The 12,715-nt window shown below is 56.6% G+C and overlaps 5 protein-coding genes across 5 annotated transcripts; 4 read left to right on the top strand and 1 right to left on the bottom strand.

The window, feature by feature from the left end:
• Positions 1 to 535: 535 nt before the first annotated feature.
• CGGC5_v009666 (Hydroxymethylglutaryl-CoA lyase) lies at positions 536 to 1,703 on the top strand (the record flags this gene model as incomplete). The annotated part of the gene is made up of 2 exons (XM_032021761.1): positions 536 to 805; positions 873 to 1,703. 2 exons carry the CDS (start codon positions 536 to 538, stop codon positions 1,701 to 1,703), a joined length of 1,101 nt encoding a protein of 366 aa, XP_031881294.1.
• A 485-nt stretch (positions 1,704 to 2,188) lies between these two features.
• vma-2 (V-type proton ATPase subunit B) lies at positions 2,189 to 4,042 on the top strand (the record flags this gene model as incomplete). The annotated part of the gene is made up of 7 exons (XM_032021760.1): positions 2,189 to 2,284; positions 2,356 to 2,440; positions 2,497 to 2,516; positions 2,569 to 2,604; positions 2,659 to 2,820; positions 2,875 to 3,200; positions 3,250 to 4,042. 7 exons carry the CDS (start codon positions 2,189 to 2,191, stop codon positions 4,040 to 4,042), a joined length of 1,518 nt encoding a protein of 505 aa, XP_031881295.1.
• A 631-nt stretch (positions 4,043 to 4,673) lies between these two features.
• ARC15 (Actin-related protein 2/3 complex subunit 5) lies at positions 4,674 to 5,349 on the top strand (the record flags this gene model as incomplete). The annotated part of the gene is made up of 2 exons (XM_032021758.1): positions 4,674 to 4,928; positions 4,999 to 5,349. 2 exons carry the CDS (start codon positions 4,674 to 4,676, stop codon positions 5,347 to 5,349), a joined length of 606 nt encoding a protein of 201 aa, XP_031881313.1.
• Positions 5,350 to 5,522: 173 nt separating this feature from the next.
• CGGC5_v009663 (Arginine-hydroxylase NDUFAF5) lies at positions 5,523 to 6,666 on the bottom strand (the record flags this gene model as incomplete). Its single annotated transcript, XM_032021757.1, has 2 exons — positions 5,523 to 6,344; positions 6,403 to 6,666. The coding sequence occupies 2 exons, from the start codon at positions 6,664 to 6,666 to the stop codon at positions 5,523 to 5,525; spliced, it is 1,086 nt and encodes a 361-aa protein (XP_031881251.1).
• A 1,546-nt stretch (positions 6,667 to 8,212) lies between these two features.
• Positions 8,213 to 11,476, top strand: AP2A2 (AP-2 complex subunit alpha-2; the record flags this gene model as incomplete). The annotated part of the gene is made up of 7 exons (XM_032021756.1): positions 8,213 to 8,361; positions 8,427 to 8,440; positions 8,496 to 8,539; positions 8,594 to 8,883; positions 8,932 to 9,266; positions 9,316 to 11,267; positions 11,318 to 11,476. 7 exons carry the CDS (start codon positions 8,213 to 8,215, stop codon positions 11,474 to 11,476), a joined length of 2,943 nt encoding a protein of 980 aa, XP_031881315.1.
• Between the last annotated feature and the right edge of the window lie 1,239 nt (positions 11,477 to 12,715).

The raw sequence follows: 12,715 nt of genomic DNA, 5'->3' as shown, positions 1-12,715 counted from the left end.
AGAAGAGAGATATGTTGCCATTAAGTTCCGAAAAGCAGAATCAATTGTGCTGGGTTCAGTCTATACCCAGCTCTGTTTGCTGTGCCGTTCGGCTGCATCCTGGGGATGGTGTTCAACTGTGCAGTACGCTAGCTAGAGCAGATGTTCAAGAGCTACCGAGTACTTTAATGCAACTTGAAACGCTCTTGTTCGGTGGTAGAAGTTTGGAATACCATGAATGTCACCTCAAAGAATAGGCACCTCGCCTCATCCCCAAGAGTTGTATACTGTGGTGAGCTTCATGAAGCTATCACGAGAAATATGGGTCAACAGCGTTGATGGAGTTGCGGGAGTCGGTCCGCGAAGACGCAGGGATGCAGAAAGTTGGCATTAAGTGGTGCCAGGCGGTGCCACCTGGATCATACCGAGGTCCATCGAAGACTGATGGAAGCCGACGATATGCGGCCAAGCTCCTGGGCCCCAGCTCTTGGAGTCGCTTTGTGACCTGTTGCCGATCGACCCCTCGTTGGCTCTTGACGACAATTCAACTCCCAAAATGTTTTCCATCCGTCCAGCAGTCTGTCGGGCGTGCAGAAGGACGCAGCTCCGTCCTCTACGAACCTTTGCGACCGCTACCGGTCCGATCCAGCAGCCTCCCCGCGACAACTACGTCAAGCTCGTCGAGGTCGGCCCACGCGATGGCCTGCAGAACGAGAAGAAGACGATTCCCCTCGCCACCAAAATCGAGCTGATCGAGAAGCTCGCCAGGACGGGCTTGTCGACGATTGAGGGTGGCTCTTTCGTCGCACCCAAATGGGTTCCCCAGGTGAGCTCTCGAATTGCCTAATCGCATTAACGGCTAGAGCTTCGTTGCTAACACCGGATGCATGCAGATGGCCAACTCGAACGACATCCTCGAGCACATCCTCACGAAAAAGATCTCTTCGCCCTCTCAAATATCGTACTCCTTCCTCGCACCGAATACCAAGGGCCTGCAGAACGCCCAGGCGCTGCTGGCCAAGTATCCCGGCGCCTTCGCTTCGCAGCTCCAGCCCTCGGCCGATCCGTCGACGCCCGCGGTCGAGGTCGCGGTCTTTGCGGCTGCTACCGAGTCGTTCTCCAAGAAGAACCTGAACTGCGACATTGCGACATCGCTGGACCGCTTCCGCGAGGTGATCCGAGACGCAAAGGCTGCCGGCCTCCGCGTCCGCGCCTACGTCTCGGTCGTCCTCGGCTGCCCGTTCGAGGGCTACGACGTGGACCCGCACAAGGTGGCCGAGATCGCGACGGACCTGCTCGAGTCTGGCGCCGACGAGATCTCGCTGGGCGACACTACTGGCATGGGAACCGCGCCGCGGACGAAGGAGCTTCTGGGCTGCATGCGGTCGGCGGGTATCAGGAACGAGGATATTGCGATGCACTTTCACGATACGTATGGCCAGGCGCTGGTCAACACCGCTATATCCCTGGAGCATGGCATTCGCACCTTTGACAGCAGTGTTGGTGGACTTGGCGGGTGCCCTTACAGCCCTGGTGCGACTGGTAACGTGGCTACGGAGAACATGATCTACTTCATTGAGAGTCTGGGGATGGAGACTGGCATCGACCTGGACGCCATGTCTGATATTGGCGCGTGGATCACGGGGGAGCTGAGCAAGTCCAACGACAGCACCGTTGGAAAGGCGGTGTTGGGAGCCAGAGCCCGTGAGGCGTCGACCGCTTAATTTGTAGTCAAGCGATTTCAATTCAATTACCTAGTTCAAAGCAGTACATGCCTCGCCATGTTTCCTACTTGCGCTGGAGTGCATCCGTTGACACTTCCTTCATCCGTTTGCAGACGTCCATTGGAACGGGCAGCAGGCGGGGGGGAGAGTGGCAGTCATGTGATGTCACTGCCACAATGCACCTCAGCGCCCAAAGTTCATGCTGACACTGGGAGCTCCAGGCCCGCGCGCTGGCCTGCACCAGGGATCTTATCGGCGCCACTGTGACCAGCTTGCCGAACAGGCTCCACCGAGACGAAGCAAGCTCCAGTCCAGTGCATCGCTGTAGACGACACTCGCCTGCCAACCTCCTTCAGCTACCTTACCGGTGCATCACCAACCGTCGCTCAACCATCCGCCCGACCACGCCCTTCCTATCGACCCCCTCGCCCCCTCCATCCGCACATTTCTTATAATCGGGCGCTGTCTCATTGACTGTCGACGCAATGAGTGACCCGCGCGAGCCCTCCTACTCGATTGTGCCGAGAATTCGGTACAACACCGTCGGCGGTGTCAACGGACCCCTCGTCATTCTCGAGAATGTGCGTGTCGCCTCCCAGGCTGCGACTTCGCGGAAGAACACTGTCGAACACGGGCGCTGACTTGAATGCAGGTCAAATTCCCCAGATACAACGAGATTGTCTCCCTGACCCTTCCCGATGGAACCAACAGACAGGGCCAGGTCCTCGAGGCTCGAGGTATTTACCCATCCAACCCGCATCCAACTCGACCCGTGTGCTGACAATAACCATAGGTGACCGAGCCGTTGTTCAGGTATGCGAAGCGAAGCGACCGTTCGAATAACACCGATTAATGATGGAAATAGGTCTTCGAGGGAACGTCAGGCATCGATGTTAAGAAGGTATGAGATCATCGCCATCTCTATGCTGGGTGACGTGCGCTAAATAGACGACAGACGAAAGTTGAGTTCACGGGCGAGAGCTTGAAGCTCGGTGTGTCGGAGGACATGCTTGGTCGTATCTTTGATGGTTCCGGACGAGCTATCGACAAGGGCCCCAAGGTCCTCGCCGAGGACTACCTCGACATCAACGGCAGTCCCATCAACCCCTTCTCCCGTGTATGTTACACCTCCCCAGACCATGGTCGCATTCGGAATGCTAACGGCAGCTAGGAATACCCCGAAGAAATGATCTCGACCGGTATCTCTGCCATCGACACCATGAACTCCATCGCCCGTGGCCAAAAGATCCCCATTTTCTCTTCGTCTGGTCTGCCGCACAACGAAATCGCCGCTCAGATTTGCCGACAGGCTGGTCTCGTCCAGCAGAAGGGTGTCACCAACAAGGGTGTTCACGACGGCCACGAGGAGAACTTCTCCATCGTTTTCGGTGCCATGGGTGTCAACTTGGAGACTGCCAGATTCTTCACCCGCGATTTCGAGGAGAACGGTTCCTTGGAGCGTGTCACTCTTTTCCTCAACCTTGCCAACGATCCTACGTGAGTTCACCCAGCATCTCTTGAAAGACCTTTGACTGACAGCCCGCAGTATCGAGCGTATTATTACTCCCCGTCTGGCCCTTACTACCGCCGAATACTACGCCTACCAGCTCGAGAAGCACGTTCTCGTTATTCTGACCGATCTGTCGGCCTACTGCGACGCTCTGCGTGAGGTTTCTGCCGCACGTGAAGAAGTCCCGGGTCGTCGTGGTTACCCCGGTTACATGTACACTGATTTGTCCACCATTTACGAGCGAGCCGGTCGTGTGGCTGGTCGCAACGGATCCATCACCCAGGTCCCTATTTTGACCATGCCCAACGAGGATATCACTCACCCCATTCCCGATTTGACGGGCTACATCACGGAGGGCCAGATTTTCGTCGACAGAGGTCTGTACAACCGTGGTATCTACCCGCCCATCAACGTCCTGCCGTCGCTCTCTCGTCTCATGAAGTCTGCCATCGGTGAAGGCATGACCCGCAAGGACCACGGTGATGTTTCCAACCAGCTGTACGCCAAGTACGCCATCGGTCGTGACGCCGCTGCCATGAAGGCTGTCGTCGGCGAGGAGGCTCTGTCTGCCGAGGACAAGCTCTCCCTCGAGTTCCTCGAGAAGTTCGAGCGCCAGTTCATCAACCAGGGCCAGTACGAGTCGCGTAGCATTTTCGAGTCTCTCGACCTCGCGTGGAGCTTGCTCCGTCTCTACCCCAAGGAGCTGCTCAACCGTATTCCCGGAAAGGTCCTCAACGAGTTCTACCAGCGTGCGGCGAAGGAGGCCAAGGACAAGGGCAAGCAGAGGCAGCAGGTGCAGCAGAACGAGGAGAACCTGATTGACGCATAAGCATAAGCGGAAGACGCCGTGCGTGCGGTGGCATGATATCCTCGAGGGCCGACAGCGGAGGGATCGTCGGCCTACTCTTGTGTATACGTATGAGGGGCCCGAGAGCGTGGGCGACTTTTGGACCTAGACAGTGGCATGCAATTAGTAGTTCCTATCATGTCGCGGTTCAAGTGCAATGTTTGTCATGTTTTGCTTCGGAATTCAATATAATTAGTTGATCTAAATGGGTTGCCCAAGGTTGTGATCGTTTTCTACAACGGGCATGTCTCTATGCGGCGCATATGCACTGGAAGCTGATCTGCAGCGGGCTTTGATATTGGCTGCGGATTCATATACCGCACGGACCAGCTTCGTCAACCAGCCGCACCGCCTCGTCGAACCCCACACCCTCCACACCATGTCCAAGCCAACTCCCCACCATCGGCTGCGGCTACCTTACCTCACCTCGACCTTACGCAAGGCACGATTCCCAATCAAACCCACGACACGCCGACCGCCAATTCCACAGAGCGAGCGACGACAACGGCAGACTTCCGACACAGCTAGTCTTTTGACCCGATCATTCTAATTCTGCCATATTCCCAACAGCGGCACACCTCGAAGCTTCCAATCCACCGAACTCGCCGCCACAATGTCCATCATCCAGCAGCACACATCTGCTACGCTCAGCGACGCCTGGCGCACCATCAACATCGACGCCCTGCAGGAGGACTCGCCGCACAACTTCGATACCTCCACGCTGCACCCGCCCCAGCCCGAGATCGACGAGTCCGAGGTCCGCGGGCTGGCTGGGCAGGTCAGGCAGCTGTTGAGGGGCGGTGATGCGGAGGGCGCGTTGAGGGGATGCTTGGAGTTTCCGGTGTACAACGGCGCCGATGCCGCCAAGGTAGGCTTTATTGGAATCTTGCGGGCATGGCATGTTGGTCAACGTTGCTGAATGATTGTGTGTTTCACAGGATGCCCACCTCCAAACCATCACCGAGGTCCTCCAGTCCATTAAAGCCTCCGAGATGACGCCCCTGCTCAAGTCCATCTACGGATCCCCCGGCGGCCCCGAGCTGCTCGACGTCCTTATGAAGTACATCTACAAGGGCATGGCGGGTTCCGCTGGTGGTTCCTCGGGGCTGAGGTCGCCGCCGCCGCAGGCTGCGCCCGGCGGGTTCAGCCAGATTGGCGGACGGCCCGGCGGCACGAACGAGAACGTCGGCAGTGCGATGAGCGTGCTGCTCAGCTGGCACGAGAAGGTTGTCGATGTTGCTGGGCTGGGATCTATCGGTCGTGTCATGACGGATTGGAGACGGGTTTAAGAGGGGTGTCGGGTAGTGTCTGTGTGGAGATAATGACGTTCATGACGAGCGGGCATGGGCCTTTGGTCAAAAGTGGTAGACAGATTGGGCGTGCCGACAATGAAAGCCATAGATTTTGTTCGTTTTTTACGAATTTGTTTTTACATTGTTTGTTACAACGAATCTGGGAGTGTCTAGCTGGACTCGAGCACGTCCTTGAGGTTGATCTCTCCGGATCCTCTGGGTAGCGGCTTGGGCTGCTCGCCGCCCTCGTGCCACCCGATCATGTAGATGACTCTAAATGTGGCGGGAATGCTGCCGTCCTCGTTGCCGTGCAGCTCCCTGTAGATGCCCTCGTTCGCCAACAGCACGTCTCTCCTGATGGCACCCATCTCGCGGCCGAGGATGGCGTTGCCCTCGCCCATGGCCTGCAGGTCCTGCATCAGCGCAAAGGTGTCTGGGTAGTCGACGATGATGTCGTCGACGTCGACGGTGAGCATCTTGAAGCCGGCGCGCTGCATGAGGCCGCCGACGTCGCGGACATCTGCCAATGGCGAGACGTGGGGGGAGATGCCGCCGCGGCGCTCCTGCTCGGCGAGCTGGAGGGAGGTGCGCAGCTCGAAGAGGCTGTCGCCGCCGAGCATGGCGCCGATGAAGGGGGAGTCTGGCTTGAGGACGTTGTTGATCTGGGTGAGGACGCCGGGGAGGTCATTGATCCAGTGGAGGCTGAGAGAGCTGAGGACGAGGTCGAAGGAGGCGGGCTCGAAGGGGACGTGCTCCTCGTCGACGAGGACCTGGCGGGAGATGTTGATGTCGGCGTTGAAGGAGAGGTCGGCGTCGCGGTGGAGGAGGGAGTGAGAGGACTCGGCGGCGACGAGCTCCTCGATGCGGGTGGCGAGGGGCGGGGAGATTGGCTTCGAGGGGTCCGGGTCTGGGTTCTCGCGGGTGAGGGCGCGGGCTATGTTGCAGGAGTTTGCGCCGAGGTCGAGGACGCGGGGGAAGGAGCGTTTGATGTCCTGGGAGTCAGGTTCGTGTTAGTGTGTGTCCATTGGTGCCATTGGAAGGGAGATTTACGAGTAACCTCTCGCATAGACGTGAGGCGACTTCGTCTTTGAGGTAATCAGCCTGTCTGCTAGCCTCGGGATTTGAGGCGGCACGCTCCTTCTGCAGCCATTTTGTGCGGCGGTTGAAGACCTGGAACGTCGGGGCGCCGGCGGCTGTGAAGGCTGACCGGCGGGAGACAGCGGCAGGGCCTCCCCGGAGGAGCCCGGAGACGGCGCCGGTGGGAAGCTGGGGGTTCGGGGCCGCGAGGCACAGGCGTTTGAATGTGTGGTTCATTGGGCGGCGCAATGCATTTCTGACGGACATGGAGGATGGGAGTGTGTCGACGTGTCAGTACTGCAGCTGCGGAGAAGGCAGAGAAGGTTCTGTGGGAGTAGGGAATTGGCAAGAAAGAAGGTTTTTCTTCTTTTAGATCTGTACGAGGGGAAGCTTGCCGCCGCCGCAGCTTTCCAATGGGAATTTTGGGACTTCGATGATGCAGGACGGCAGAGCAGCGTCGTTTAGCGTGTTGAGGGTACGTTCCTGACCTGAGCTGCCTGCAGTTGGGTCACTACAATGACGGGGTGTGTGATAGGCTGACTGTTTGCAGTGGCACACACGCCGAGCAGTCCCCTAATGTACGACGATGAGGGCGACGACGGCAGCTCCCCTCCACGTTCCGTCCAGGCCAGGGCAGCTGCACAGGCCGCCCGTCCCGTCCTCGTGCTGCGAAATTGGTTTGGCCTCGGAAAGCAGCACCATCGCCGGGGTGGACAGGTTCAGGTTCAGACCGTTTTAGAGAGCACGCGCCCTACACTGCCCGGCGCTCGGGGGAAGTACCTTGCAACCCCTGACGCGCCCAGTCTTCAAGCAACAAGCAAACTACCTGCGTCTCACACGGGGTGCTCTACGGCGTGGAAGGCACATGTATGATGTACGGCACCTGAAGGCTGGCGGCAGCTCTGACATTGACCTTGCAGCGGCTTAGTGCCCGTGAGTTCTTTTGACAGGCGGACCAGATAGACGTACCTACCTACAGATACAGTTGCTGTTGTTGTCCCGGACTGGACGCTGCCCATCTCCACACAGCCCGAAAGTAGACGGAACACTAAGTATTCCACTGGACCTCTGTCCCAAGCCTTCCGGGGCCTCCACTGTCTTGCTCTAAAGTGTCGTTTCCCGCCGCGGGTCCCTCTTCTCACCCACACGCCCCCCCTCGAACCCCTTTCCCTGGTCTTGCTGCTGCTTTTTCGCTCTTTTGGAATTTCACTTTCCCAGTGCAACGTCGGGAGTCGACATAACTGCCTGGCTTCTTGAACCAATCGTCAGAAACTCACCAACCCTGCGGTCGAGTCGACTAGAAGAAGGGGAAAAAAAACAGACACCGCGTTCAGTTGTCACATTCCCGCACGCCAACGGGGAAACGCATTGTTAAGCGGCACTTGCCGGCCGGTTTCGAGATCGATTCGCCCGAGTCCACCGTCCAACCGACCGATCAGTTTCCTACCCAAAAAGCCGCCCACTCTGCCACGCGAAAGCTGCTGGGTGCCCGATCAGAACCTCGACGACCTCCTCGCGCGCATGGAGTGATCGCCCCCACGCTCGTCGAAGAGCATCAGCAGCAGCAGCAAACGAATCGTTCCCTCATCGAAGCCAAGAGAGAGGAACATCATCCCCCCCCCGCCCTCCGAGCACCGAGTTCAGACCGCGCTCAAGCCCGCGACGTGGCGACACCGACGACGCCAGTCCGGCTGACGATCTTCCCGACCCATCGGCAAGACGCGAGGAGAGAGAGAGCAGATAGGATTGGAACTCCCCGACGAACCCGACACCAACCGCAGCCATGTCGTCCGGAGGCAGCGGCTTTCTCGGCCGCTCGACGAGCAACAACTCCAACATGCGAGGCTTGGTGCAATTCATTGCCGATTTGAGAAACGCAAGAGCGAGGGAATTGGAGGAGAAGCGTATCAACAAGGAGCTGGCCAACATTCGGTGAGTGTGCCCCGCGTCCGGAGATGGCGGTCTCGTGATGGTTTGCTGACAGAGCTGGCTTGTAGTCAAAAGTTCAAGGGTGAGAACCGATTGCGTACGGGCGGCGTGGTGTAGCGGCACTAACGACAGAGCAGATGGAAATCTCAGCGGATACCACAAGAAGAAATACGTGTGCAAGGTACGGACGGCCCTCCGGTGTTTGGCAAGGCGTTTGCGCTGACGGATTGCGAAGCTCCTCTACATTTACATTCTCGGATGGAACGTCGACTTCGGCCACCTCGAGGCGGTCAACCTCATCTCGGCGAACAAGTACTCGGAGAAGCAGATTGGTTACCTAGCCATGACCCTCTTCCTACACGAGAAGCACGAGCTGCTGCACCTGGTCGTCAACAGTATACGAAAGGACTTGCTGGATCACAATGAGCTGTTCAACTGCTTGGCTCTCCACGCGATTGCCAACGTTGGTGGCAGGGAAATGGGAGAGGCTCTGAGCGGAGAGGTTCACAGGCTTTTGATCTCGCCGTATGCGCAGCCGTACTACGATTGAGAGCTCTAGCTAACAAGACGCAGGACATCTAAGGCATTCGTCAAGAAGAAGGCCTCGCTAACCCTACTCCGATTGTACCGCAAGAACCCCGACATCGTCCAGCCGCAATGGGCTGAGCGCATCATCTCTCTGATGGACGACGTGGACATTGGTGTGGCGCTGTCAGTCACATCACTCGTCATGACCCTCGCCCAGGACAACCTCAACCAGTACAAGGGCGCATATGCGAAGGCTGCTGCGAGGTTGAAGAGGATACTGATTGACGGGGAGTACACGCCCGATTACCTCTACTACAAGGTTCCATGCCCGTGGATCCAGGTTAAGCTTCTGCGTTTGCTGCAGTACTTCCCTCCCTCAGGTGAGTTGCTTGGTTTCGAGTCAGGTGTGAGACGTGCTGACTGTAGCAGACGACACACACGTTCGGGACATGATCCGTGAGTCGCTGCAGAAGATCCTGAACCTCGCCATGGAGCAGACCAAGAATGTGCAGCAGAACAACGCCCAAAACGCCGTTCTATTCGAGGCCATCAACTTGATTATTCACCTAGACAATGAGAATGCGCTGCTTAAGCAAATCTCATCTCGCCTCGGTCGCTTCCTGACCTCAAGAGAGACGAACGTACGCTACTTGGGATTGGAGGCGATGACGCATCTGGCGGCCCGCATCGACACCCTGGAGCCCATCAAGCAGCACCAAGATGTCATCATCGGGTCTCTCAAGGACAGGGATATCAGTGTGCGGAGGAAAGGTCTCGACCTCCTTTACAGCATGTGCGACTCGTCAAACGCCCAGGTCATTGTCGGCGAGCTGCTGCACTACCTCCAAAACGCCGACTTCGCGATCCGTGAGGAGATGGTGCTCAAGATTGCCATTCTGACCGAGCGATACGCCACCGATGTTCAGTGGTACGTGGACATCTCACTTCGTCTGATCGCCATGGCTGGCGATCACGTAAGCGATGAGGTGTGGCAGCGTGTCATCCAGATTGTGACGAATAACGAGGAGTTGCAAGTTTACGCGGCCCAGCACTCCCTGCATTACGTTAAATCCGATCACTGCCACGAGACGCTGGTCAAGATTGGGGCATACATCTTGGGAGAGTTTGGTCATCTCATCGCAGACCAGCCCAAGTGCAGCCCAATTGAGCAATTCATGGCTCTACAGAGCAAGGTTGCCGCTTGCTCGTCAAGTACACGGGCCATGATCCTATCTTGCTACGTCAAATACGTCAACCTCTTCCCCGAAATCAAGCCCCAACTCCTCAAGGCATTCCAGGTGTTTAGCCACACTCTCGACTCTGAGCTCCAGCAAAGAGCTTGCGAGTACTTGACACTAGCGACGATGCCGACAGACGACCTGCTCCGGACCGTGTGCGACGAGATGCCGCCATTCCCCGAGAGACAATCTGCACTGCTTGCTAGAGTGCATCAGAAGCACGCCAACACCAGTGATAAGAGAACTTGGGTTGTGGGCGGCAAGGATGCCAATGCGGACGTGGCAGAGCTGAAGATGGCCAAGGACGGTGGTCTTAAGCGGACCTTCAGCACGAACGGCAACCCCCCAGCAAATGGCGCCAGCGGCACGAATGGACACGGCAACGGCGCAACCGACTTGGCCGGCATCGACATGTTGAACATCGGTCCTGCAGAGCCTAAGACGAAGACCCCTAACCTGGCAAGTGCAGCTCACTTATCTCCCAACTGGGAGGTCGGATACAACAAGCTGCTCCTCAAGGGCGAGGGCGTCTTGTACGAGGATGGCCAGATCCAGATTGGAGTGCGGTCCGAGTACAGAGGCCAGATGGCTTGTCTCATTCTTTACTTCAAGAACAAGATCCCCACGGCCCTCAGCTCTTTCACGACGACGCTGGACCTCGACGAAGCGGAAAAGGGCAAACTTACGTGGGACGTGAAGAACCTGCCGGAAAGCACAATCTATCAGGCTGGACAATCTCAGCAGGTCATCATGTTTGAGTGCAAGAGAGTATTCGACAAGAGCCCTACGATACGTATCAGCTACCTCGCCGGTGCCCTGCAGGCTGTCACCCTCAAGCTGCCCCTCTCTGCCCACAAGTTTATGGACCCCGCCGATCTTACCGCCGAAGACTTCTTCAAGCGCTGGAAGCAGATTGGCGGCGCGCCTCGCGAGGCTCAGGGCATCTTTGGCTTGTCGCCCGGTAAAGGTGACAGATCGATCAATGAGTTCTTCATCAGACAGACGGTCGAAGGTTTCAGATGGCGCATCTTGGACGGCGTTGACCCCAACGCGAAGAACTTTGTCGGTGCTAGTGTTTTGCATACCTCTGAATCTGGCAAGTTTGGTTGCCTGATGCGCCTGGAGCCGAACTACGGAACTCAGGTTTGTTCCCCTCTGCATTCCCTCTCACCACTGTTACTAATCAAGTGTAGATGATCCGTCTCACCATCCGAGCCACCGACGAGAGCGTCCCCGCAGCTCTGCTGAAGTTGATGCAGGAGCGCCTCGCTGCCGGATACACGCAAGAAAAATTCCAAGCCCCGACCCCGAGTGAGATCTCGGATGCTTTCAGCAATATCTTGGTCACATAGCGCGCGCACTTGCCACCTCGATGTTGTACACTCCTCCCCCCGTAATGACATACCCCCTTTTTGATGTAGTTGCTGTTGAGTCTTTCTTCAAGCCACAAAAACTTCACTTTTTTTATACTGGTGTCTTCCATCTTTTTATTTTATCATCACCTGTTTTGCATGGCAAAGCTACTGGGGTGGCGTCGGGTGGCATCTTGGTAGCAGTCGTTCCCTGTAGCTTCTTCGTGGATGTGTGGGAGGAGGTATAATGAAAAAGTATATATTGGTCTACCCGATTATCTTTCTCGATTGGGAACACACGCCATCTACTCGTTCCCGTCTAAATGTCCCTTTTCAAGACCCGAAGGCTGGTTGGTTTTGTCCGTCAAATCTTCCACCCTCAACACTCCTGAACTATCCGCTTTCTTACTTCCCAACATACCCCACATGAACCAGCTGCGGTAGCGTCCAAATAATACCCCCTCCCCCTTTGCCTTGAAATAGGGGTGGCTTCTCGCGACTGCCTCAGTTCCAGCAGATCAATCACCAACGACTCTTGAAATTGTAAGATGCGGCGGAGCCTGTGGGTGATCAGACTGCACTGCACTCGCGCTCTCCGCAACACCAAATACCTGTACATCGGCGCTTTTGTCGATGGCGGCAGCTCTGGCTTGGTTGGTACGCCCGCTCTCCTGTATGCGATACTTCTAGCGTGATATCACGCCCTCTCCCTGATCACAATGTAACATCGACTCCATACAAAGCCCCGATCTTGGACTCATCTAAGAATGTTGTTGTTGACTATTGTTTCCCCTGCAAAAGACGGGTATGCGGGCCAGACTTACGCATAGATCCTACTGTTCTCTACAGGTTGCTCCGCAAAAGGCCGCCTTGTCATCATGATCAAAGCACTAATCTAGCGGCAATACGGCACCATCCAGATAACCGTTTAAATGCGTCGAGCTGAGGACTTCCACGGCGCCGCTAGACATGACTGTAGTTTTGGAAGACCATAGGCCCTCTTTCGCGGAAATGAAGGTGCACTCGTCTCGCATCGTCCGCTATATTGAATGGGCCTTGACGAGAACTCTGATCCCGCATTCTTATGGCATGAACATCAGTGCTCGATAATTTGTTGTGATGAACGCCGTTGAGCCAACACCGGCGGAAGTCACAAATGCTTTTAGTCGCGAACTGATTGGTGGTGACCTGGCCGAATTCTGCTTTTTTTGTAAGACCAGAGCGTTTTATGCTTCCTTC

This window comes from Colletotrichum fructicola (genome assembly GCF_000319635.2).
Source record: "Colletotrichum fructicola Nara gc5 chromosome Unknown KSG_Nara_v1_contig05, whole genome shotgun sequence".
NCBI classification, from domain to species: domain Eukaryota; kingdom Fungi; phylum Ascomycota; class Sordariomycetes; order Glomerellales; family Glomerellaceae; genus Colletotrichum; species Colletotrichum fructicola.
Note: the sequence above shows the minus strand (reverse complement) of the source record. Positions and strands in the feature narration are given on the sequence as shown.